Source organism: Microcaecilia unicolor, chromosome 9 (genome assembly GCF_901765095.1).
Source record: "Microcaecilia unicolor chromosome 9, aMicUni1.1, whole genome shotgun sequence".
NCBI classification, from domain to species: domain Eukaryota; kingdom Metazoa; phylum Chordata; class Amphibia; order Gymnophiona; family Siphonopidae; genus Microcaecilia; species Microcaecilia unicolor.
Genome location: NC_044039.1, coordinates 63,247,476 through 63,273,438, shown reverse-complemented (window position 1 = coordinate 63,273,438; position 25,963 = coordinate 63,247,476). Strand labels below are relative to the sequence as shown.

Genomic DNA, 25,963 nt, shown 5'->3' with positions numbered 1-25,963 from the left:
ACTGAATGATACATACCTGTAGCAGGTGTTCTCCGAGGACAGCAGGCTGATTGTTCTCACGACTGGGTTGACGTCCACGGCAGCCCCCACCAACCGGAACAAAATTTCGCAGGCGGTCCCGCACGCAGGGCACGCCCACCGCGCATGCGCGGCCGTCTTCCTGCCCGTGCGTGACCGTTCCCGCTCAGTTGAATGACAAGCAAAAATGATCAAAAACGCAACTCCAAAGGGGAGGAGGGAGGGTAGGTGAGAACAATCAGCCTGCTGTCCTCGGAGAACACCTGCTACAGGTATGTATCATTCACTTTCTCCGAGGACAAGCAGACTGCTTGCTCTCACGACTGGGGTATCCCTAGCTCTCAGGCTCACTCAAAACAAGAACCCAGGTCAATTTAACCTCGCAACGGCGAGGGTACAACAGAAAATTGACCTACGAAGAACAACTAACTGGGAGTGCAGCCTGACCAGAATAAATTCGGGTCCTGGAGGGTGGAGTTGGATTTACAACCCAAACAGATTCTGCAGCACCGACTGCCCGAACCGACTGTTGCGTCGGGTATCCTGCTGGAGGAAGTAATGTGATGTGAATGTGTGGACAGATGACCACGTCGCAGCCTTGCAAATCTCTTCAATAGTGGCTGACTTCAAGTGAGCCACCGACGCTGCCATGGTTCTGACACTATGAGCCGTGACATGGCCCTCTAGAGTCAGCCCAGCCTGGGCATAAGTGAAGGAAATGCAATCTGCTAGCCAATTGGAGATGGTGCGTTTCCAGACAGCGACCCCTATCCTGTTAGAGTCGAAAGAAACAAACAATTGGGCGGACTGTCTGTGGGGCTGTGTCCGCTCCAAGTAGAAGGCCAATGCTCTCTTGCAGTCCAATGTGTGCAACTGACGTTCAGCAGGGCGGGTATGCGGTCTGGGAAAGAATGTTGGCAAGACAATTGACTGGTTAAGATGGAACTCCGACACCACCTTCGGCAGGAACTTTGGGTGAGTGCGGAGCACTACTCTGTTGTGATGAAATTTGGTATACGGAGCATGAGCTACCAGGGCTTGAAGCTCACTGACCCTACGAGCTGAAGTAACTGCCACCAAGAAAATGACCTTCCAGGTCAAGTACTTCAGATGGCAGGAATTCAGTGGCTCAAAAGGAGGTTTCATCAGCTGGGTGAGGACGACGTTGAGATCCCATGACACTGCAGGAGGCTTGACAGGGGGCTTTGACAAAAGCAAGCCTCTCATGAATCGAACGACTAAAGGCTCTCCAGAGATGGCTTTACCCTCTACACGATAATGGTAAGCACTAATCGCACTAAGGTGATTCCTTACTGAGTTGGTCTTGAGGCCAGACTCTGATAAGTGCAGAAGGTATTCAAGCAGATTCTGTGCAGGACAAGAACGAGGTTCTAGGGCCTTGCTCTCACACCAAACGACAAACCTCCTCCACTTGAAAAAGTAACTCTTTTTAGTGGAATCCTTCCTAGAGGCAAGCAAGACACGGGAGACACCCTCAGACAAACCCAAGGAAGCGAAATCTACGCCCTCAACATCCAGGCCGTGAGAGCCAGAGACTGGAGGTTGGGGTGCAGAAGCGCTCCGTCGTTCTGCGAAATGAGGGTCGGAAAACACTCCAATCTCCACGGTTCTTCGGAGGACAACTCCAGAAGTAGAGGGAACCAGATCTGACGGGGCCAAAAAGGCGCTATCAGAATCATGGTGCCGTGGTCTTGCTTGAGCTTCAGTAAGGTCTTCCCCACCAAAGTTATGGGAGGATAAGCATACAGGAGACCGGTCCCCCAATGGAGGAGAAAGGCATCCGATGCTAGTCTGCCGTGTGCCTGTAGTCTGGAACAGAACAGAGGCAGCTTGTGGTTGGCCTGAGAGGCGAAAAGGTCCACCGAGGGAGTGCCCCACTCTCGGAAGATCTTGCGTACCACTCTGGAATGGAGCGACCACTCGTGCGGTTGCATGACTCTGCTCAGTCTGTCGGCCAGACTGTTTACGCCTGCCAGGTATGTGGCTTGGAGAAGGATGCCGAACTGGCAGGCCCAACGCCACATCCCGACGGCTTCCTGACACAGGGGGCGAGATCCGGTGCCCCCCTGCTTGTTGATGTAATACATTGCAACCTGATTGTCTGTCCGAATTTGGATAATTTGACAGGATAGCCGATCTCTGAAAGCCTTCAGTGCGTTCCAGACCGCTCGGAGCTCCAGGAGGTTGATCTGAAGATCCTTTTCCTGGAGGGACCCCAGCCCAGGAGAGACGCATCCGTCGTTAGCACTTTCGTGGGCTGTGGAATTTTGAATGGGCGCCCCAAGGTCAAATTGGTCCGAATGGTCCACCAGTGCAGTGAATTGCGGCAGCTGGTGGAGAGGCGGATGACATCTTCTAGATTCCCGGTGGCTTGAAACCACTGGGAAGCTAGGGTCCATTGAGCAGATCTCATGTGAAGACGAGCCATGGGAGTCACATGAACTGTGGAGGCCATATGACCCAGAAGTCTCAACATCTGCTGAGCTGTGATCTGCTGAGACGCTCTGGTCTGGGAAGCCAGGGACAGGAGGTTGTTGGCCCTCGCTTCGGGAAGGAAGGCCTGAGCCGTCTGAGTATTCAGTAGAGCTCCTATAAATTCCAGAGACTGGACTGGCTGGAGATGGGACTTTGGGTAATTTATCACAAACCCCAGCAGCTCCAGGAGGCGAATAGTGCAGTGCATGGACCGGAGAGCTCCCGCCTCCGAGGTGTTCTTGACCAGCCAATCGTCGAGATATGGGAACACGTGCACTCCCAGCTTGCGTAGATACGCCGCTACCACCACTAGGCACTGCCGTGGGGCAGAGGCGAGCCCAAAGGGCAGCACACAATACTGAAAGTGCCGTGCGCCCAGGCGGAATCTGAGATACTGTCTGTGAGCTGGCAGTATCGGGATGTGAGTGTATGCGTCCTTTAAATCCAGGGAACATAGCCAATCGTTTTTCTGAATCATTAGCAGAAGGGTGCCCAAGGAGCCCAAGGAAAGCATCCTGAACTTTTCTTTGACCAGGAATTTGTTCAGGCCTCTCAGGTCTAGGATGGGGCGCATCCCCCCTGTTTTCTTTTCCACAAGGAAGTACCTGGAATAGAATCCCTGCCCTTCCTGCCCGGGTGGTACGGGCTCGACCGCATTGGCGCTGAGAAGGGCGGAGAGTTCCTCTGCAAGTACCTGCTTGTGAGGGGAGCTGAAGGATTGAGCTCCCGGAGGACAATTTGGTGGAAGGGAGGCCAAATTTAGGGCGTATCCGCACCGTACTATTTGGAGAACCCACTGGTCGGAGGTTATGAGAGGCCACCTTTGGTGAAAAAATTTTAACCTCCCCCCGACTGGCAGATCGTCCGGTACGGACACTTTGAGGGCGGCTATGTTCCCATGGATCCAGTCAAAAGCCCGTCCCCGGCTTTTGCTGTGGAGGCGCAGGGGGCTGCTTAGGCACACGCTGCTGTCGAGAACAAGCGCGCTGGGACTGTCCCTGTGCCTGACGAGGCCTTCGGGCCGGCTGGGTGTACCTACGCTTGTTAAAGGCGTAGGGCGCAGCCTGCCGGGCCCGGGAAAAACGTCCACCTGCTGAGGTGGATGCTGAAGGCGCCCGGTGGGAGAGCTTGTCGAGGGCGGTTTCCCGCTGATGCAGTTGGTCCACCAGCTGCTCGACCTTCTCACCAAAAATATTATCCCCCCGGCAAGGGACGTCGGCCAGTCTCTGCTGGGTGCGGTTGTCCAGGTCAGAGGCACGCAGCCATGAGAGCCTGCACATCACTATCCCTTGGGCCGCAGCACGAGAAGCCACGTCACAGGTGTCATATATATACCCCTGGACAGGAACTTTCTGCACGCCTTCAGCTGCCTGACCACCTCCTGAAAAGGCCTGGACTGCTCCGGCGGGAGCTTGTCAACCAGGTCCGCCAGTTGCTTCACATTATTCCGCATGTGGATGCTCGTGTAGAGCTGGTAAGACTGGATGCGGGTCACGAGCATGGAAGATTGGTAGGCCTTCCTCCCAAACGAGTCCAGAGTGCGAGACTCCCGCCCCGGGGGCGCCAAGGCGGTATCCCTCAAACTCCGTGCCCTCTTGAGAGCAGAGTCCACGACCGCCGAGTCATGAGGCAATTGGGGCCGCATTAACTCTGGGTCCGAGTGGATTCTGTATTGGGACTCTGCTTTCTTGGGGATGGTGGGATTAGATAGTGGTCTCAACCAGTTCCGAAGCAGTGTCTCTTTGAGGACATTGTGCAACGGCATCGTGGAGGACTCTCTAGGTGGTGATGGATAGTCGAGGACCTCGAGCATCTCAGCCCTCGGCTCATCCACAGAGACCACGGGAAAGGGAATGCAAATAGACATATCCCTGACAAAGGAGGCAAAGGAGAGGCTCTCAGGTGGCGAGAGCTTTCTCTGGAGAAGGAGTGGGGTCGGAGGGAAGGCCCACAGACTCCTCTGAGGAGAAATATCTGGGGTCCTCCTCCTCCCCCCACGAGGCCTGTTCCTCGGTGTCGGACATGAGCTCGTGCAGCTCAGTCCTCAACCGGGCCCGGCTCGACGTCGAGGCACCGAGGCCTCGGTGGCGTCGTCGAGCGGTGGACTCCCGTGCCGGCGGGGATGAAGCTCCCTCCATCGATGGGGACTCCACCTGCGTGGCGGTCGAGACCGGCGCCGCAAGCGGCGTCGAAGGCCTCGGCACCGGGCTAGAGCACGCAGGCGCCACAGTCAACGGCACCGAGGGCGCAAGCACCCCCGGCGCCGGCACAGTCTGGCGCATCAGCCCTTCCAGAATCCCCGGAAGGATGGCTCGGAGGCACTCGTCCAGGCCCGCTGTCGGGAAAGGCGAGGGGGCCGGTAGAGGCGTCGGTGCCGGAAGCTGTTCGGGTCCAGGAGACTGCACTGAAGTGCTGGAACCCTGACGTGGCGGTACCTCTACTACAGAGGGGGACCTCTCCTCTCGACGCTGCTGCTTCCTCGGCGTCGACTCATCCCCGGCGCCGGGAGCCAGATGCGTCGTGAGCGACCGATGACGGTGCTTCTTCGCCTTTTTGTGGTGCCCGTCATCGGCGCTTGGTGGAACTGAGGAGGAGGAGGTCGATCCCCCTCGGCCTCGAGGGATCGGGTCCGACAGGGTTCGGTCCCGAGGGCCCTGGGTAGAGGGAGTGACCGGGGCCGATTGCCCACGCGGCCTCTCACCCCTGCCTTCACCGGGGGACCGGCGGGCCGACAGGACCTGTGCTCCTGGGGTCGATGTCATCGGTGCCAATTTCGTGGACATCGATACCGGTACCGAAGAACCGGCCGTCGATACCGATGCCGTCGAAGTCGAGGGGCCGGCGCAAGTTCCAAAAAGACGGTCCCGAAGAACTTGCCTCGCTACCTGTGTCCGTTTCCGGAGACCGAGACACAAAGTACACGTCTTGGTATCGTGCTCCGGCCCGAGGCACTGGAGGCACCAAGCGTGAGTGTCGGTCTGCGAGATATGCCGGCCGCACCGACCACACTTTTTAAATCCACTCGGGACCTTCGAGGACATCGACGGAAAAATCGCGTCGGCGAAGTCAAAGTCGTCGATGGTGGCGGTAAAATTCACACCTCGAAAATAAATCGACCGCGCGGCCACAAGGCCGCAACGCGACGCCCCCGCTAAGAGACGAGGGAAAACAAAGTTCAGCGTTTTTTTTTTTAAAAACTAAATAGAAAAAACGGAGAACAATGAAAAGAGAAAAAGAGAAAATTTGCGGCGAAAGCGCGATCCGGTTTCCGGGGCTGACAGAGAGAGACGAACACGGCTCTCTCCAGCGCGGAAAAGAAAAGACTGAGCGGGAACGAGTCACGCACGGGCGGGAAGACGGCCTCGCATGCGCGGTGGGCGTGCCCTGCGTGCAGGACCGCCCGCGAAGTTTTGTTCCGGTTGGTGGGGGCTGCCGTGGACGGCAACCCAGTCGTGAGAACAAGCAGCCTGCTTGTCCTCGGAGAATGTAGTTAGACAATATATTTTGTTAGTGTGCATATCAGTAAGAGATATATATTGCATATAAGCTATTGCAGAGTGTTTCTATTTTTCTACCTGTAATAAATAATAATAATTATCATCTGTGACGTGGCTTTGGTTCTTTGGCGGGGAACAAAACACTGGCAGGGTGCCAGCTCCAAGGTTCCTTTATAATATCCCCTAGACTGAGCAAGGAACCTTGTAATAAGTATTATCAGGGAATAATTATTGCCCTAATTACTTATTTTCACCCTACAGATTAGCAATGGAAAATAAACCTGGCAGAACATGTCCACAGCCAAAGTTAGAATGTTACAGTGTTAGCAGGGTTAAGGACAAGAAACAGTTTGAAAAACCTGTGCTCACCACTATCAGAGCTAGGCAGAAAGGGAGAGAGAAGTTTTCTATTTTGTTTTTGTGTTTTTTGGGGGGGGTCTGGGACACCACAATACAGATTACAGGACAAATTAATTATTTAATAATGTTGAATAATCCATCATATCTCATCATCACTGATCAGGTCACAGATATATCAGGCAGCTAAACCTGTAACCAGAAAGTTAAGAAATTAAGAATAAAAATATCAGAACACTTAGCAGTATTATAGTTCATGTCCAGCACATGGAAATCCTTTTAGATTGGGGAGCCCCACCTCACCCTGCACCTTGGGACACTGTAGTATTTTCCACTCCACTTTAGGCCTTACTGCGGTATTCTTCAAAGTCTGCAGCCTCTTCAAAAGTGTATTATTGCATCCAACATATAACATACGACAGTCATTCATCTGGTTCAGAATACAGAAGAAACCCCTCTCCCCTTCCACTTCCCCTATGGGCTGACAAAAGGAGGCAAAAGGACATCAAACCCATTCAAATATAATTCCAGCTCATTCAATCATACTCCGGTGAGTCTGGCATCCCTAGCCTCTAAAACAGGGGGTTCTCAACCTAGACCTCTGGTCACACACAGCCAGTCAGATTTTCAGGAAACCCACAATGAATATGCATGACATAAATCTGCATGCCCTACCTCCATAGTACGCAAATTTATTTCATGCATATTTATTGTAGGTATCCTGAAAACCTGACTGGGTAGATGTGTCCCAAGGATTAGGCTGAGAACCCTTGCTCTAAAGTCACCAGGGTGTAGAAGGCATTTCTCCAGTTTGTCTCCCATCCAGCACTGTATTATACATTTTTAAAGCTACAATATATGCTTTACTTTCCCCTTTACACAAGGGCCCACATACTGATATTTTCCCAAATAGGAGCCCAAAGGGGACCTTGCTATCTGCCACCCCATTAGATTTTCCAGAAAATTGACAACTTGCAACAAAAAAAAGACTGTATCCATGAGTAATCCCATAAACAAGAGAGCGTTATATAGCGAAGGTCTTCTCCATGGACAGCAGGCCTTATGTTTTCGTTGTTGCCTGTAGCAAGCTTAAAAAAATAGGTCTTTGAGCGCAAGACGTGTTTCATCACGCATGCATGAGTGCCTTTCCACACACTGTGAAAGCGTGGGACCAGCAGTACAATATAAAGCATAATAAAAACAAGATATCTCCAAGGGGATGTGGGAGGGTATGTGACAACATAAGGCCTGTTATTCTCGGAGAATACCTGCTACAGGTAAGTACCTTTGTTATATAACGCTGCTACAGGTATTCTTCGCTTTCTCTGAGGACAAGCAGGCCTACAATTCTCACAAGCTACTAGGCTCACCAAAAACAACCACCAGTGGTCATTTGGATCTCGCAATGGCGAGGGCAAAACAGTAATTAACCTGAAACTATATACAACTGGATGAGAGTGCAGCCTGGAACAGAAAAACAGGGGCTAGGAGAGTGAAGTTGAACTCTAGACCCCAAACAAATTCTGCAACATCATCTGACCAAACAGACTGTCGTGTTGGGTATCAAGGCAGTAATGAGATGTAAATGTGTGGACTGAAGACCAAGTCGCAGCCTTGCACATCTCTTTAACAGATGCTGACCTCAAGTGGGCTACCGATGCAGCCATGGCTCTGACTTTGTGAGCCCTGATATGACACTCAATGGTTAGTTCAGCCTGGGCATGTGAAAGAAATGCAATCTGCCAGCCAATTGGAAATGGTGTGGCCTGTCTGTAGGGCCTAGGCTGCTCGAAGTGAAAGGCCAATGCTCGCTTGCAGTCCAAGGTGTGCAGTGTATTTTCACCAGGATGGGCATGAGGTCAGATGAAGAATGTTAGCAAGACAATCAACTGGTTCAGATGGAACTCCCACACAACCTTAGGTAGGAACTTAGGGTGCGTGTGGACTACTCTGTTATGATGAAACTTTGTATAAGGTGTATCCCCCACTAAGACCTGAAGCTCACTGATCCTGCGAGCTGAATAACAGCCATCAATATATGACCTTCTAGGAATCAAGTGGCTCAAAAGGAGATTTCATCAAAAGGCGCTTTCATCAACTAGGTCCCATGACACAGGTGGAGGTTTGACATGGGGCTTTGTCAACAGCAAAACTCTCATGAAGCGAACAACTAGAGGCTGTACAGAGATGGGCTTACCCTCTACACCGTTGATAAGCACTAACTGCACTGAGGTGAACCCTTATGGAGTTGGTCTTGAGACCAGACTCAGAGAGGTACAGAAGGTATTCAAGTAGGGTCTGTGCAGGGTAGGAAATAGGATCTAGGGCCTTGCCCTCACACCAGGCAGCAAACCTCCTCCATTTAAAAGAGTAACACCTCAATACCTCTCTACCCTAATCTCCCCCTACACTCCTACCTGTAACCTCCACTCACAGGACAAATCCCTCCTCTCAGTACCCTTCTCCACCACCACCAACTCCAGGCTCCGCCCTTTCTGCCTCACCTCACCCTATGCTTGGAATAAACTCCTTGAGCCCATACGCCAAGCCCCCTCCCTGCCCATCTTCAAATCCTTGCTCAAAGCCCACCTCTTCAATGTTGCCTTCGGCACCTAACCATTATACCTCCATTCATTAAATCTAGACTGCCCAATTTGATTGACCGCACTTTTGTCCTTTAGATTGTAAGCTCCTTTGAGCATGGACTGTCCTTCTTTGTTAAATTGTACAGCGCTGCGTAACCCGGGCAGCGCTTTAGAAATGTTAAGTAGTAGTAGTAAGTAGAATCTTTTCTGGAAGCCAGAAAGACCCTGGAGACACCCTCAGTAAGATGCAAGGAAGCAAATTCTAAGCTCTCAACATCCACGCTATGAGGGCTGGGATACAGAAGAGATCCTTCATTCTGCATGATGAGAGTCGGAAAACACTCCAATCTCGGTTCTTTGGAGGATAACTTCAGAAGAAGAGGGAACCAGATCTGCCAGGGAGCGATCACAAACAAAAGAGGAAATAGCGGGCAGCCCTTTCTGCTCCTCTCTGGATAGGCAAGAGATCACTATGATATAGGCTTTTGGGCCCGTATAAAGTGTTTTTACTGCATCCATGAAGGTACCTGTAACTCCATATCTTGCAAGGACCCTATACATAAACCCCCAAGCCACCCGGTTGAACTCCTCTGTATCAAAGCATACCAGCAGGGAAGGCATTGACCGTCTCCATGCCTCCTCCAGCGTAGCCAATATAGTTCTAACGTTCTTGATGGCATGGCACTGGTGGACAAATCCCACCTGTGGATCTGCAATTAGCCTAGAAAGGACTGGTACTAGACAGTTTGCCAGAATCTTTGCCTACGATTTGGTCTCATAACATAGGCTGATATGACTCTGGATAGTCAGGGTCTTTACTTGGTTTCTGTATGACAATAATCTGGGCCCAATTCAGTGTCACTGGTAGGAAATCAGGGCATTAAACTGCTCTGTTAAAGGACCTATCAATTCTGCCTGTAGAATCATAAAATTCAGCTTGGTACCCATCAGGTCCTGGAGCTTTTCCCAATTTAATCTGTTGAATAATCCATCACATCTCATCACCACTGACCAGGGCATTTAACATCTGTCTATCCATTTCCCTCAAACTGGGTAGTCCCCAGCCAAACAAACAGGCATTATCCAACCCATGTATCCTGCTTCACAACAAAGTGCTTACAAATATCTCTTATTTCAGTCTCTGATCTTATCAATTTGCCAGTATGATCCTTTAGATAGATCGCTCTATTTGGGCCCTTCCATTGTTCAACCAGTTGGCCTTTTAACTGATAATACTGGGCCAATCTGTGTAGCTAATAATTGGGCAGTTGGTTTCTTCCCACAAAATTGTCTTAACCTATACTTGAGTCTGAGAATTGTTTTTTTTTAAACTATAGTAGGCAATTATCTCTCCACAAAGAATAGCTTTGGCTATTTCCCCAGTATAGAACTAGATCATTTTTGTGTCATTGATTATATAATCTATATTCCTTCCATTTGCCCAAGATATATTTCTCAAATTTAGGATGAAGATCTAAGCTATAGCTCAAACATTTGAAAGGTATAAATCCGCAAACAAACCTTTTCCAGACGGGAAGGCGGTAGAAGTAGAGGACATGAATTTGAGGTTGAACTGGGACAGACTCAGGAAAAATGTCAGGAAATATTTTTCACGGAGAGGGTGGTAGATACTTGCAATGCCCTCCTGCAGGAGGTGGTGGAAATTAAAATAGTAACAGAATTCAAAAATCCTGTTCAGAAGGAATGGACCCACAGAAGCTTTGTAGAGATTGGGTGGCAATACCGTTAACTGAGATGCAAATCTAGTGCTGGGCAGACTTCTACGGTCTGTGCTCTGAAGATGGCAAGGACAAATCAAGTAGCACATACAATTAGTTTATCTTGTTGGGCAGACAGGATGGACCGTACAAGTCTTTATCTGTCAGCATCTACTATGTACGCCAAGGGGGAACCTCTAGAATGGTAGGCCTGCTCTCTGACCCTCTCAGATTACAGCAATGATCAGAGATCTCTATAGGTACTTTCTCAGTCTCCCCTATCTTTGAAAACAACTCTCTGGATACTAAAATATAATTTACTCTTGAGCGAGTTCAGTGGGCCTTTGACAGATGGGTAAAGTCCCTCTCCATGGGATGAAGTGTTCTCCACATATCCAGGACATCAAAAGTATGACAGAGCTAATCAATTTGTCCAAAACACTTACATACAAGTGTTTTATCCAGGAAAAGGTCTGCCACCCTGCTAAAATCCCACTTTGGAAGGGACTCATTTTTGTAAATGGGTTATGAGGGTGGCAAAATGTTTTAAAATTATATATATTAAATGCATACAAATTACACAACACAAGCAGCTGCTGCTCTACCACCACTTCTGATAAATCAAAATGAACCTCCCCATCTCGAATGATATTCTTCTTGTCTAATCTGAGGCCTTTACGAAATAGTGTTATGGCCTCAATATAGTCCTCTACCCACCACATTTTCAGTTTAGCATGTTCAAGTAAGTCTAAATGAAGGACTTTTTCTGTCAATGAAGAGCTTGAAGAATTTTCTGTTTTTTTTTTTTTAGAAGATATTCCCTTAACATTCCAGGATATTACCAAACTAAATCTTGAACTCATTAAATCGTAGAAAGCTGTGAGCGGGTCATCCGAGCCTCTGAACCCCACTTTCTCTGCCTATGCTCTAGGAAATCCAGAACCTCTCAAAGGCACCCACTCCTCCCATTAACCATTAAGATAAGAAGAAATTCCACTCAATGGATTCAGAATATCACCACCATCAACTGTCAGCCGCTTCCTTTTATCTTCTACCCTCCCTTCCCCTCCCTTGCAAATTCTACAAGCATTCTCTCTTCTCCCCATGCAGTCCTCCCCATTCCTCCATTCAGATTCAGACAAACATTCATAACTCTTGTCCATAGTTGTAAAGGAGCCTGGATCAAAATACTCAAAAACTGCTCCTTTCCTAGTGAACAAATGCGTTACTGGTAGCCTGCCTGTTGAGCTATCTCAAAGTTTGAAAAAATATGTCCGTTTCAAAGCTCAGGTGCATTCAGAAAGTCTTCCTGGACCTCGTGTGTCCTGTCTGCCAACCCTCCAGATACCTCCTCCTTGGAATAGTACTTACTGCTTGACACCTCCACATGTTCAGCTGAGATCTGAGGAGAAGGACTAAACTCTTGTGGGGTTCCCTTTGTCAGTCGACTGTAGCCTAGCGTTTTCCAGTTGTGTCACTCTGGGGAAACTAGGTCCAGCCCGAGCCCCTCATCGCAGTTTAAGTATGAAATTCTTGTTTCCTAGTTTGTGTGATTTTCTCACTGGAAGAACCGTCTGAGAGGTCCTGAAGAAAAGCCTTCACCTCTTTTGGCAACCTCAGAACATAAGAATAGCCATACTGGGTCAGTCCAATGGTCCATCTGGCCCAGTATCCTGCTTACAACAGTGGCCAATCCAGGTCACAAGTACCTTGCAGAAACACAATTACTAGCAACATTCCATACTACCAATCCCAGGGCAAGCAGTGGCTTCCACATGTCAATTTCAATAACAGAATATGGACTTTTCCTCCAGGAACTTGTTCAAACCCTTTTTAAACTCAGACATGGTAATCACTGTTACCACATCCTCCAGCAACAAGCTCCAGAGCTTAACTATTCTTTGAGTGAAAACATATTTCCTTCTGTTTTGTTGAGACACAATAAATTACCAGAACTGAATGCAATATTCAAGGTGAGGTCATCCTTGACCATCTTTAAATCTAGTTTAAAAGCCCACCTCTTTGATATTGCTTTTGACTTGTAACCACTTGCCTCCACCTACCCTCCTCTCCTCTTTCCTCTACAAATTAATTGCTTTGCTTGTTTTATTTTTGTCTATTAGATTGTAAGCTCTTTGAGCAGGGACTGTCTTTCTTATATGTTTGTGCAGCGCTGCATACGCTTTGTAGCACTATATAAATGCTAAATAGTAGTAGTAGTAGTAGTAGAGGTCACACCATGGAGTGATACAGAGGTATCATAATATTCTTGGTCTTATTTTGCATCTCTCTCCTATTAATTCCTAGCATCATGTTTGCTTTTTTGGCCACCGCTGCAAACTGGGCAGAAGATTTTGCTGACTCACTAGCATCAGGTAAATATGATTCGGACTATTCTTTCCAATGTGCATCACTTTGCTTTAGTCCACATTACATTTCATCTGCTATTTGGATGCCCAGTCTTTCAGTTTCCCAAGGTCTTCCTGCAATTTTTCACAATCCGCATGTGTTTTAACCACTTTGAATAGTTTTGTGTCATCTGCAAATTTAATCACCTCACTTGTCGTTCCATTTTACAGATCATTTATATTTAAATAGCATCAGTCCCAGTGCGGTCCCCTGTGGCACTCCACTATTCACTGTCCTCTTCATATTCTCTTTTAGCCTTCATCAGTACTTTGCAAAACTTCCTTTTGCCCTGAACTGTATCCACCAATTTGGTGGGGTACCCACCTGGACTCCTTTGTCATGCAGTTCCTTTTTGAAGTACCACAGCTCTCGCCTCTGGCACACTGTTTCCTGACTAAGATCTGAGAATATGCGCAGCTCAAGTCCTTCATAGCTGGTAATATATATTTTTTATGTTTCAACATTTTTATTGATGAATCAACCTGATGTACACAACCAAATAACTTCAAATTCAGTATTGCATTGCATTCAACAAACATTGGTACAAAGTGAGTAAGATTTGCCATCAGCATATTTTTCATATTTTCTCCCCCCCTTCCCACCACTTTAACCCTTCCCCCCTTACATGCCGATTATAGGTTGAACGGGTTAGCCTTATTTTGCAGTAATCAGTAGGTTTCTCATATTCTTTGACAGTTCTCCTGACCCCTATCCTGGTCGTGACCCACCCGTGTTCACCGCCACTAATGACTCGGTGGGCTACTACTGTCCTGGGAAGGTGCCTTTACTCTTGTGGCTCCTTCACAGTGATTCAATCATTACTGTTAACAATTGTCTTCATACCCACCAGGTCCTCTATATCTGCGTTACAGTACATTAGGCAGCATTAGTAAAAATTGGTACCCCATCTTCAAGCGTGCACATTCTCAGTGTTCCTTGTTTTCTCCCGCATCCCCCCCTTTCTCCCCTCCCTCCTCCTTCTTCAGCCCTTCCAGTACCCCCTCCCATTCTGACCATCCTCCCATCCCTTCTATTCGTGTATTCCATAGTGCCGTGGAGACTCCCCCCTCCCCCCCTTGCCAACCCGCGCTAGGGAAAGGGCATATATATTGCTTGGGTTTCCAGGATCAAGTCATAATAGATTTAGCAGTAGACTTCTTCCCCGTGGGCTAAGCCCTTGTAGATAGTGACCTCATACTTGCATGAAAATTTTTTTCCCGTTTCGGGTTACCTTTCTCCTCTCTAGTTTCCCAGGTAGCCATCTCGTGTATTTGGTTCCGCCAATGCCAATATGCAGGTGGATCTGGGGATATCCATTTTTGAAATATGGTCTTACGAGCTATCAGACAGACCTTATGACACCAAAGCCTAGGTCCTTTCGCCTGTGTATTAAACGTAGACTGTGTGTCCAGCACGTAGTGTTCCCATGCTCCCCCTACCGGTGTCTGTACCGTTTTAATTAAAAAACGTTGAATTTGCCTCCAAAATGGGCGGACTCCCGGACAATCCCAGAAGGCATGAAATAGTGTGTGAGGCTCGTGATCACATTTAACATATTTCGCATCCCTTGTGGTATTCATATGTCCCCATTGCTGTCCCGACATATAGGCCCGCATAGCCACTTTATATCCACTTTCTCTGAGCCATTCATCTATGGTGAGTATTGGAATGCGTCTCAGTGTGGCCCCTACATCCCACCTCTCCAAATTACCCCCCCCCCCCCCCAAATCTTGTTCTCACTTGTGTTTGATGTGTTCTAGATTTTTGGTAGGGGCGCGTTTCACCAGTGCTCGACATATGGTCGACACTGTCGCTCCTACTGCCTCCAGGGCCTGAAAGAAAGTTTGTATCTGACCGCCAAGTTTCGATCGTAATGCAGATTGATTAAGGCTTAAAATGTAGTGTTTAGCTTGTAATAGGCAAAATAGTCCCCCCATGCATTCCCTATCTTATTTTGCAGGTCCTCAAATTTTATGATATCTCCTTCCCTTCCAAACAGATGTTCCACCTTTGTGATTCCCTGCGCCTCCCACCTAAGGAAGGCCTGATTAGTTTGTCCAGGTTCAAAGCTCGGATTCCCTCTAATTCTGATGTTTCTGGTGTTCCCCCCATAGTCCTGACCAGTGTCTTCCATGCTTTCCGCATGGGTTGCAACAGGTGGCAACGCTTGAATGGAGCCGGGAGTTGTCCCTGCCCTAGGTGCAACAATGTAATAACATCATATGGGGCAAAGTATTCTCGTTCCATTTCTAATGGTGTATATGCATTTGACTGGCCCACCCAGTCTCCTATATGTCTGAGCAGGCAAGATTGATTGTATAAGGCTAAATCTGGCATTCCCAATCCCCCTCTATTCCGTCCTCCCCTCATCATATTGGCCTGTATTTGGGGTTTCTTTTTCGCCCAGCAGAACCTACTGAAGGCCCTGTTGATGTTTGTTAAATCTTTATGTGTCAGACGAAGGGGAAGTGTCTGCAAAAGATACAGCCGTTTTGGGAATATCACCATTCGTATTAAGTTTATCCTACCATTCAGGGATAACGGAAGACCCTCTCAGCTATCCAGTCAGCGCCTTGTCCCCTCTAACAAGATCTTTATATTGAGGTTGTGCATCTTCTCTAACTCCATGGTCAATTGGATCCCTAAGTATTTAAATGATCCCTCTGCCCAGCTCAAAGGAAAACCCTGATCCCATAGGGCTCTCACTGCTTCAGAGGAGGCTAATGCCTCTGATTTAGTCAAATTCAGGCTTAATCCTGCATAGTCTCCGTATTCTTTCAGGACCTCCATTAACGCCGGGAACGATGTTTGGAGCTCTGTGATCATCACCAGGAGATCGTCTGCAAAGGCTGCTATTTTGAATTCGGCCTGGCCCATATGTATGCGTTGTATCGTCGGACTAGCCACGATATCCCGGATCAACGGGTCAAGTGATAAAACAAATAGTAGCAGGGATAACGGACAGCCCTGTCGGGTTCCCCTGTGTATTAGAAACTCCTCCGATTCCATCCCGTTGACCCGTATCTTTGCTTTAGGTTTGTGATAGAGGGCCCGGACAGCTGATATAAACCGGCCATCAAACCCATACTTGTTTAGCGTAGAGAACAGGAATGCCCAATGCACTTTGTCGAACGCCTTTTCAGCGTCAAAACTACTTAGGAGGGATGGTGTACCTTTATACTTTCTCCTCTCTAAGGCCCCTATAATTTTCCGTAAGTTTGGGCTTCGTGTATTAGTTTCGGTAGAACCTTTTTCATGCGGTTGGCCATTATTTTTGCTAACAGTTTAATTTCCACGTTCAATAGGGAGATTGGGCGATAAGACTCCAGGTGTTGTGGATCTCTGCCTGGTTTTGGTAGCACCACTATTTGCGCTAAGGACAAACCTTCCAGAAGTTGTTCCGTATCTACTATTTTATTAAAATAATTAGTTAGCGTCGGAGCTATGTGTTCACCTAATAGTTTGTAGAATTCTATACGTAACCCATCTGGGCCAGGCGCCTTAAGTAACTGCCCTTGTTTTGCTCCCATTAATACCTCCCTCCACCGTAATTGGTTGGTTTAATTTATCATTGTCCCGTTGACTAAGGGACGGTAGATCCAAATTATCTAAATATATAGACTCCAACAGTCCCTGCTCCCCTGGTTGCGCGTATAGTTTACTATAAAATTTGGCGAAGGCCTCACATATCTTCTCCGCTGTACGTTCCATTCTCCCTTGTTCCCCTCTCACTTGCAAGACCTGTCTCTTGCTCCCTTTCGGATTGGCTAATCGTGCTAACAGGCGCCCTGCTTTGTTCCCAAATCTGTGTAATTGGAATTTATAGTAGGTTTGAGACTTCGAAGCTCGCTGTTGCAACAGCATGTTTAATGCGGCCTGGATTTCTAGGAGGGTGGTACGATGAGTCTCTGCATGTGTCCGGCCTTAGGCCTGCCGAGCCTTACATATTATTTTACTTAACCTTAGGATTTCCCTATTTCGGGCTGACCTGAGATGGTGATGGTAACTGATTATTTCACCACGCACCACTGCCTTCGCTGCATCCCAAAATAAAAGTGGGCTCTCTATGTGCGTTGTTGATTCAGTGTTCCGTAGTCCTCCCAACGTTCCTTTATTTTGGCTTTAAATGTCTCGTCCCCAGCCAGATCTAACGGGAACTGCCAAGAGTCACCTTTATGTTTCCGTTCTCCCCATTCCCAATCAAGTCATACCCAGGCATGGTCCGAGATCGTGTAGGGCCCTATTTGCGTATCCTTTACCTTTCCGAGCATGGTTCCTGGAATGAGTATGTAATCTATTCTTGGTTGGGAAGCACGTGGTGGGTGTAATCTCTTTCAGTGGGGTGCAACACCCTCCACACATCTATTAGATCTAGTGTCTGTCCTAATCTTTTCAGGCCTTTATTGGATGCCACCGAGTCACTCCTCTTACCCTGTGAGCTGTCTGCCGAGGCGTCCCATACCGTGTTGAAGTCTCTCCCAACCAGCACATGTTCCCCCTGGTATAAGAGCAGGCGCTGCAGTATTTGATTGTAAAATTGCTTGTCATACTGGTTGGGGGCGTATAGGTTGCATATTAACAGCTTTTGTCCCGAAATCTCCAATTCCACTAAAACGTATCAGCCCCTAGTGTCTGCCGCAAGGGGGCGCACCACCGTTGTCAGCCCCTTAAGAATTAATACCTCTACCCCTCCTTTTTTCCCTTGCGCTCCCGCTGAGACACATTCTTCCACCCACCACATCCTAAGTTTTGCGTGTTCCTCTTGGCTAAGATGTGTTTCTTGCAGTAATGCAATGTCTATTTTATTTCTCTGTAGGTGTTGTAAGATTTTTGTTCTCTTTACCGGTGAGTGGATCCCACCCACATTCCACGTGACGAGTCTAACCATAGTCTAGGGGCCATTCTGTTCTCTGTTGTGTTTCTCTCAAGTCATATTTCCTTCTCAGGGGGGCACCCCAGCCTATACCCCCCCCCCAACATCGACTTTCGTCCCGACTCTGTCCCAATGGTCTTTTCCTATCACAGCGCATTGGTTGGCCTTGTTCCACTTTATCCCTCCCCCCCTGAGCCTCTTTCCCCTCTTCTTCCCGCCCCCCCCTCTTCCCCTGTACTGCACTCCCCAAAATGGGAATGGATCATGTTTACCGCCTCCCGTCCTCCCTCCCCTTCACGCAACACTACAACAGCCATCTGCCCCTGACTTATGAGGCCCATCCATTTCATTCACCAATTCCCCCAGACAATCATTCCCCAACAGTCATTATATTCCTCTCGGACACGTCCCCTCTACCCCTCCATCCATACCCTCCCTCATGTGATACTACACAGTAGGAACTTATATACAGTTAACCTGACTCTGGTTTGGAGAGACTCCATATAACTGTGATCTGTTCGGTCCGAAAAAGTCTCCTTCGGGTCAGGAAACAAATCGATGCCTCGACCTCTCCTCCGGCTCATGTCGGGGTGTCTCTCCCGCTGCTTCCCGCGCCGTCTGTCTCGATCTTGGCCACAAAGTTTTTCGCCTCCTCCACCTCGTCAAACATATGCGTTGATCTCTTATGTATGATCTTCAGCTGTGCTGGGTACATCAAATTGAATCTAATCTTCTGGTTAAACAATGCTGTGCACCCTGGGGAGAAGGCGCGACGTCTCCCCGCCACCCTCGCTGAGTAATCCTGGAAACACAAAATTCTTTTCTGTTCATAAAGCAATACATTGTCCTTCATTGAGGCTTGTAAAATATATTGTTTGTGGGTGAAATTCAGTACCCTCATAATGATCACTCAGGGTTTATTGCTGTTTTCTGGGCGGGGGCCTAGCCGGTGAGCCCTCTCCACTCTCAAGGGGCCCATTTGTGCAGGGAAAGCCACTCGTGCTGTGAGGCAGCGTTCTAGCTCCGCAATTACATTTTTGCCTCCCATGGCCTCCGGAAACCCCACTAGATGCAAGTTATTGCGTCTAAAGCGATTCTCTAGTTCTTCTACTTTTTGCTCTAGAGCCTCAACTTGCTTTTTGACCGTTTTGTGTTCGGCTTCCACCTTCTGCAGCCTGTCCTCCACCACGCTTGTTTGGGTCTGACAGGCCACGCATTCTCTCGCCAAGTCCTCCATGCGCGAGTGTAGTTTTTCTAATTTTGAGTTGATGGGGGCTAATCTTCTTTCCAATAGCTCCTCCATAACGGCGGACATCTCCGTCGTTATCTCCACCACCCACGCTGAAGATATAGTGGCGCCAGGCACATCCGGCGGGGACGCCATTTTTGGGTCCATTTGTTTTTGCCACAGCTTTTCTTTTTGGGTGGTTTTCGTGGCCATCCCCTGTTCCTGCCGTCCGGTAACCACTCTAGAGTACAGACTGTGTTCTGGTGCGTTTTGCTCAGCGCTATGGGTCCGCTGACGGCCCAGTTTGTCAGGGAGGGAGGAACGGAGTCGGAGAGCTCTTAAATTGCGTCTGCTCTCCGCCATGGCGTCACGTGATCCCCGTTGGTAATCTTTTTTATTCTCCCTTGCCAGAGCACTAGTTCTGTTTCCTGAAAATGCAGCATTTTCATGTTCATGCTACAAGGAGGAAAGTTAGGGTCTGGTTGGGTTCTGAGCTCCCTCTCAATTGCAAATAGATGAGAGGTCATGTCTTGAGGAAAGCAAGTGTGAAGCAAACTCTGTACAACCTCCATGGGCTTTGTCTCCTCTTGTTCCTCAGGAAGGCTCAGGATCCTCAGGCTAGATCTCCTAGCTCACAGCTCTCCATTTTGTCCTGCAAGTCTTCCAATTGTTGGAAAAGTCTGGCTCTTGTTTCACCACTGCTTGGTCCTCCTCCACGTGTGTTATTTGGCCCTCTGCTGCATCCAATTGGACTGCCAGGCCTCCATCTTTTTCTCAAGTTGTGCTACCACCACCAAGACCACAATCTCAGATTTCACAGCTCTAAGTTCTTTCAATACTGTGGTCCAGCCTGGCTCTCTATCAATAGTATTTATCTTCTGAGAATGCCATCATCCAGTCCTGGAGAGCCTTGTAAGCTGGTCCCACCTTAGACATGTGGGATGAATGTGCTGTGTACATCTCTGTGGCTGGTATTTTTGTTTTTAAAATCTTCAGCATGGTGGCTGTGCCTTCCGCTCCAAATACAGTCTGAGCTGCGGTAACCCAATCTGGTTTTGCTCCTCTGGGAGCAGTGGGTTTTACCGCTCCATGGGGGGATTCATTGCAGAGCTTCCTTAGACACAACTCCATGAGTGCCAAACTGGAAGTCCTTCCGTTCAGTATTAAAAGAGTTAATGAGGTAAAGGTGGAAGAAAAAATGTAGGATTAGAAGACAGGGAGATGAGGTTAGAGACAGAAAAGGGATATACAAGGGTGCGAGATGGTGGGGACAAAAATGTAACAAGGGATAAACACGTGCAAAGAGAATGGAATTAAAAGCAAAACTTAAATGACATCACATTTTAAACAAGGCACAGAAAGGTATAACCTGAATAGAACAGCAGGTACAACTCTGGCTACCTTCTTGGGCAGAATGGATGGACCATACAGGTCTTTGCTGTAGTTTACTACATTTCTATTTTACTATGAAATTTAAAACAGAAGGGGCTCATTTAAAAAGAAAAAACTGTTAGACCCCTGGTGTATCACATTGTTTTCTTGTTGTCACAATAAAACCATAGCCTCCCTCCTGGATGGAATAAAAATTTCAGCATTTTAGTTTGAAAAGTGTACCAACCTGTCCTGAATATTCTTTCTCACGATGAGGAAATAAGACTTAATTAGTCGCTCAATCACCTCGCAGTCTCGCTGTTCACGGGCAGATAGTTTGCGTGCAACAGGTACAGGCTGCATAAAATAAGCTGTTATTTAACATGAACAATATAATATCGTATTAAAAGCATGGATGGAAAAATATTTTTAAAATTTAAATGCCAAAAGTTTACCTTTTTTTGTTACTAGATTATATTTGTTTCCTATACGTTGTTTCTTTTATTTTTATGTTTTCATTCCTCTCTTTGCTCGCCAGTCTCTTTCCAACTTTACCCTCCCCACAGCCTCTTCCCTCATTGGTGTCCTTTAGAGGCTGCAGCATAGTACATTACATTGCATTAATTGACATTTATGTCCAGTGCCCCACCCCTATAACCACACCCACATTAGCCACACCCCTTATACCAGCCATGGTGCATATAAACAGACATCATTGAGAATATTATACTAGTATAGGCAATGCATTTTTTCTAGCGAAAAAGGTGCCAGTACTCAAATGACTGGCTACCTTTCAGGGGTGGGGTGATCACTGAGGGACCCACCCTACAATAGCCAGGCCCCCTGCAACCAGTCACAGAATCTATGACAAGGCAGAATTGGTGTGTAGAGCCTGAGCTCTTTCATTAAAACTTGGGGACCATGGGTCAATTTTTGCAGACAATGGAAAAGGTGCCGGTACTCAGTACCCCCAAGTACCCCCTCAAAAAAAGCCCTGAGTATAGGAGAAAAAAATAACGTTTTTTTTTTTTCATTATACATAATTTCTGTAAGCTGTTGCAGCTCCAGTATACCCAGTGCAAAATAAGACAGCAGATGTAAATTCTCAAATTGGACATATTCCAAACACTAAAATGAAAATAAAATGATTTTTTCTACCGTTGTTGTCTGTTGACTTTGTTTTTCTATCCATATTGGTCCCAGTCTCTGATTCTGCTGCTCTCTATCTGTTCCCTTAACTCCGTTTCCAGGGCTTCCTTTCCTTTTGTTTCTTTACTTTCCTCCTTTCTTCTTCATTTCTTGCCCTACATCCATAAGTAAAAGCTGGGTCCTCCTCCGTGGAATTGACTGGAGAAGGTATAACGTGGATTCAGCTTTTGCCTATTTTCTCCATCCATGTGCAGTTTTTCTCCTCTCTTCCCTTTCCTTCATCTCCATCCATGTGCATCTTCTTATTTTTTCTTTCCTCCCCTCCATCCATGTCCAGCACTTCTCCTCTTTCCTCTCCTCCATCCATATCCAGCACTTCTCCTCTCTCTTCCCTTCCCTGTATCCATATAAAGCAATAATTCTCTCTCCCCTGTTTATGTCCCACATTAGCTGTCAAGTTCAATATGGTTTACATTTAATATCCAAACAATCAAAGAATTAAAACTAGGTACCAAATTTTAAGTACTCAGGACTTTTTTGGCAAAAGGATTTGAAAGGGAAGGTAAAATTAGTCCCAACAGATCCATAGACAAGTGGGTTATGTCCTCCTACCAGCAGGTGGAGATAGAAAGAACTTCAGAGATTTAGTATATATGGATATGTGCAGCCACCTTAATCTCAGTATTGTTGATACCAAAGCAGTGGAAGAAAAAGAAAATCCAACATGTAAGTCCTCTCCTGCCTGTATAAGATCTGTGTAGCAGTGGCGTAGCTAGGTGGGGGCCCCCAAGATTTGTCCGAGTCCCTGGTTTTGCTGGTGGGGGTCCCAGCGCTGGTCTCCTCGCCTCCCCATCGCCTCGCCGCTCCCCCCACCACCCTACAACAGCAAATACTTTTGCTGGCAGGGGTCCCCAACCCCCGCCAGCCAAAGCCTTCATCAACGCCGGTCTCTGCCGCGCCGCATTTGCTGCCCTGTGGTTTCTGCCTCCTGATGTCCTGCACGTTCCTTTAAGTGAAACTGAGCATGTGGCGTGGGGAGTGGCGAGGCGGGGGGGGGGGGGGTGGAGGCGAAGAGACCAGCACTGAAGGCGGCTTCGGCTGGCAGGGGTTGGGGACCCCCACCAGCAAAAGTATTTGCTGCTGTGGGGTGCAGCGAGGTGGTGGGGGGAGGCAAGGCAGCAGACTAAAATGTGCCCCCCCACCTCAGGCTCTGGCCACCTCCCACTGCGAGGTCTGGCTACACCCCTGCTGTGTAGGCTCATCCTTCATCACTACAGCGGGAAGGGAAAAACAACGCCGGAGTGGCATATTGTAGCATGTTGGTCCTCTACATTTAATTATAGGTAAGCCCTCTCATGCTGCTATAAATCTGTGTAGGGTCATCCTTCACCGCCACAGCGGGAGGGAAAACGCCAGAGTGGCAAATTGCAGCATGCTGGTCCTCCACCGTTTTATTAATTTATTTGTGTGTTTGACAGTTTCAAATCAAATGAAGGAACCTAATGGACCAGAAACAGGAAGAGAACAGCCCCTCATATACAGGGGAAAATACTCGTGTAAGAGCAGCAAAGGGCGGGCCTCTGGATTGATCTGTTGGGACTAATGGAAAGAAAATTATCAAGTAAGGACTAATTTTACCTTCCATAGCATCTCACAGATCAATCTAGAGACGAGTGGGATGTACCAAGCAGTCCCAAAGTAGAGTGGGATCCCCGACACAGGCCAATGCCCGAGCCCGAGATGGGCCGGAGTAGAGCACGAGGACCCCAAGCAGTCTCAGCATTTCCAAATGGAGCCAACAAACCTCCCTCTAAGTCGGATTCAGCCCCGGAATGTGAGAAAGCCCACAACTGGAAAGGATCGAAACCTCAAGCCAGAAAACTGAGAAATACGACATCTGGAGAGAAGCAGACTCCGAACTCTTTTTTTTTTTTTTTTAAATTATTTATTTATATTTTGATCAGTAATGACACACCAATGGTTCATACATTAAGATGTATAGATTTATAACATAGCTCCAAGTATTTATATTACAAACAAAATCTTATCATATTTGTCCACAACAAGGGGGATCCAAGATTAGGAAATTCTAACTAATACAACTTATAAAGTGACACATATCAGAACTGAACTAGAAGGACTTTGGAATCCTGCAGCCTAAACAGTACAGCTATGTGGGAGCAGCCATCACAGACAGGCCACGTCCTTAGCCTCCTTAGCTAAAAGAAAATCTTTTAATTTAATAGGACAGAAAAAAAGATAATCTACACCATCTAAGGAGATCATACATCTAGATGGATATCTAAGGATAAATGTTCCATCCAGGGAAAGGATTCTCGGCCTCAATGCCAATAACTACCTTCTCCTGGTTTGAGTCTCTTTGGCTAAATCTGGGAAAATACGTATTTTCCCGCCCATAAAATTAACATTCATTTTCCCTGAAATAAGAACGCAGAATTAACTCTTATCTGACTCCAAGGCAAACGTTATAAGTAATGTTGCTCAATCTGAGATCTCAGAACGTTCTAGAAAATCAGTCAAGTTATCTTGAGGAGGTTCTGAGTCTGTGGGCATTGATTTTTTAATGTATTGCATTTTTGACACCAAAGGGTGACTTTCAACAGGAATGTCCAGGACTTCCAGAAAATACTTTTTAAATAATTCAGCTGGAGTAATAAATGATGAAATCGGAAAATTAAGTACTCTAAGATTATTCCTTCTAGTTTGATTTTCTATATATTCCAATTTCTTTGCCTGGGTTTTGTTCTCTTTAATAACAGCCACCACTGTAGACTGCATAGATTTTAAATTTGAATCAAAAGTCTGAATTTTTTCCTGATGGGATTCGACTTTAGTGGTAAGCTGGTTAGTTTGTTCCTTTAATTGCCTTATTTCAGTCTGTGAGAAATTAAAAATTCGCTGGAGGTTCACATTCACCCCCTGAATGGCCTCCCAAATCACATCCATGGTGATTATTGCAGGCTTTTCCATACCACCTCCCAACCCTAGAAGATTTACTTCTTGGGTTAAGGCTAGGGACAAAAATCCCCTTTCTGCTGTATCAGTACCTGGGGTTGACGCCAGAACCAGACCTCCCACCGCCAACGATAGTTTGCCCGCTTCGGACAGCTGTTCAATCAGCGCTTCCTCTGTTCCACTACTCCTTCCAGGTTGTGGTGGGGTCAGGCCTGCCTACGGGCTTAAAGTAGTGCCCTCTATACGTCGTTTCGGAGGTTCCAGTAGCAGGATTCCTCGGTCCCGGTGGGCGGATTCCGAAAGTCTCAAGTGTGGGCTGTGTCATGGTGGGACCACCAGCAGCGCTCGAGGAGGTATGAGCTGCCGCTTTTCCTTTCCTCTTCCCCATTTCTCCTGGGGAGCGCTCCGTGGCATAGACTACTAAACTGGAAACTCCGGAGCACACGCACACACGTCTAGTTCGGCGGCCATCTTGGATCCTTCTGTAGGAGACTCCGAACTCTTGAGTCAGGAACACCGCAGATGTGACCATTGTGGAAGTCAGTCTGGCCTCTGTTGGTCAAGCAGAAGCAGTATCACAGAGAAGAGGAAGCTTGATAACCAACGAAAGAGCAGAGTCCTGGAAGCCCGAGAGCCAAAGACTGTTCCAGCCTGTACGAAAGGGGCGACTACTGTCCCGCTCATCCGCTACAATGCCAAGAGACTAGCGGGCAAACCTGCAGAACTGGACCAGTAGAAAGAACATCATGCTTGAGATACAGCGGAAGCAGGGCTCACTCGCTAGCAACAGAAAGAGGTCATCAGTCAGCCATCTTGAAGTGAGAGGGAATTCACCACCCGACATCCTGCAAAGATCCAAGGCCCCGCAGCCAACGCCAGAACCACAGCCATAGATGGCCTCCAGCGCGCCAACTGGTAAGTAGGTGTCACGATTGTGACTATATTCCATGCCTACTCTCACCTTGCCTCCGGGTGACCGGGTTCTGTGATTGCTGTGGACCGTTTTTTCCTGTTTTCCAGACGTCTTCCAGGTTCCATTCTGGTCCTGATGTCAAAAATCCAGACTTGCCCTGGTGTTTCTGCTGCCGAGCCTCACCTGTGACATCATCTGTAATTGCCTTTATTAAGCACCTGGGAACTTTCAGGCTTTGCCTTTGCAACAGAGGTCTTCAGATGTGCTTTCATCTGTGAGTGCTTGTTGCTGTTCTAAGCTCTGCTAGTTCTTGTTCTGTGTATCTTTAAGCTTCAGTTCCTTACTGTTGGTATCTAGCTGCTCTGTGTGTCTT

The 25,963-nt window shown here is 47.7% G+C and overlaps 1 protein-coding gene across 7 annotated transcripts in view; it reads right to left on the bottom strand.

Moving 5' to 3' along the window:
- The window catches only part of DNM1L (dynamin 1 like), an 817,883-nt gene that overhangs the window by 6,755 nt on the left and 785,165 nt on the right, over nucleotides 1-25,963 (bottom strand). For all 7 annotated transcript variants that reach the window (XM_030213773.1, XM_030213768.1, XM_030213772.1 and 4 more), the window contains one exon: nucleotides 20,800-20,909. In XM_030213773.1, coding sequence (XP_030069633.1) covers nucleotides 20,800-20,909 — 110 coding nt within the window. The remainder of the gene's footprint in view (nucleotides 1-20,799; nucleotides 20,910-25,963) is intronic.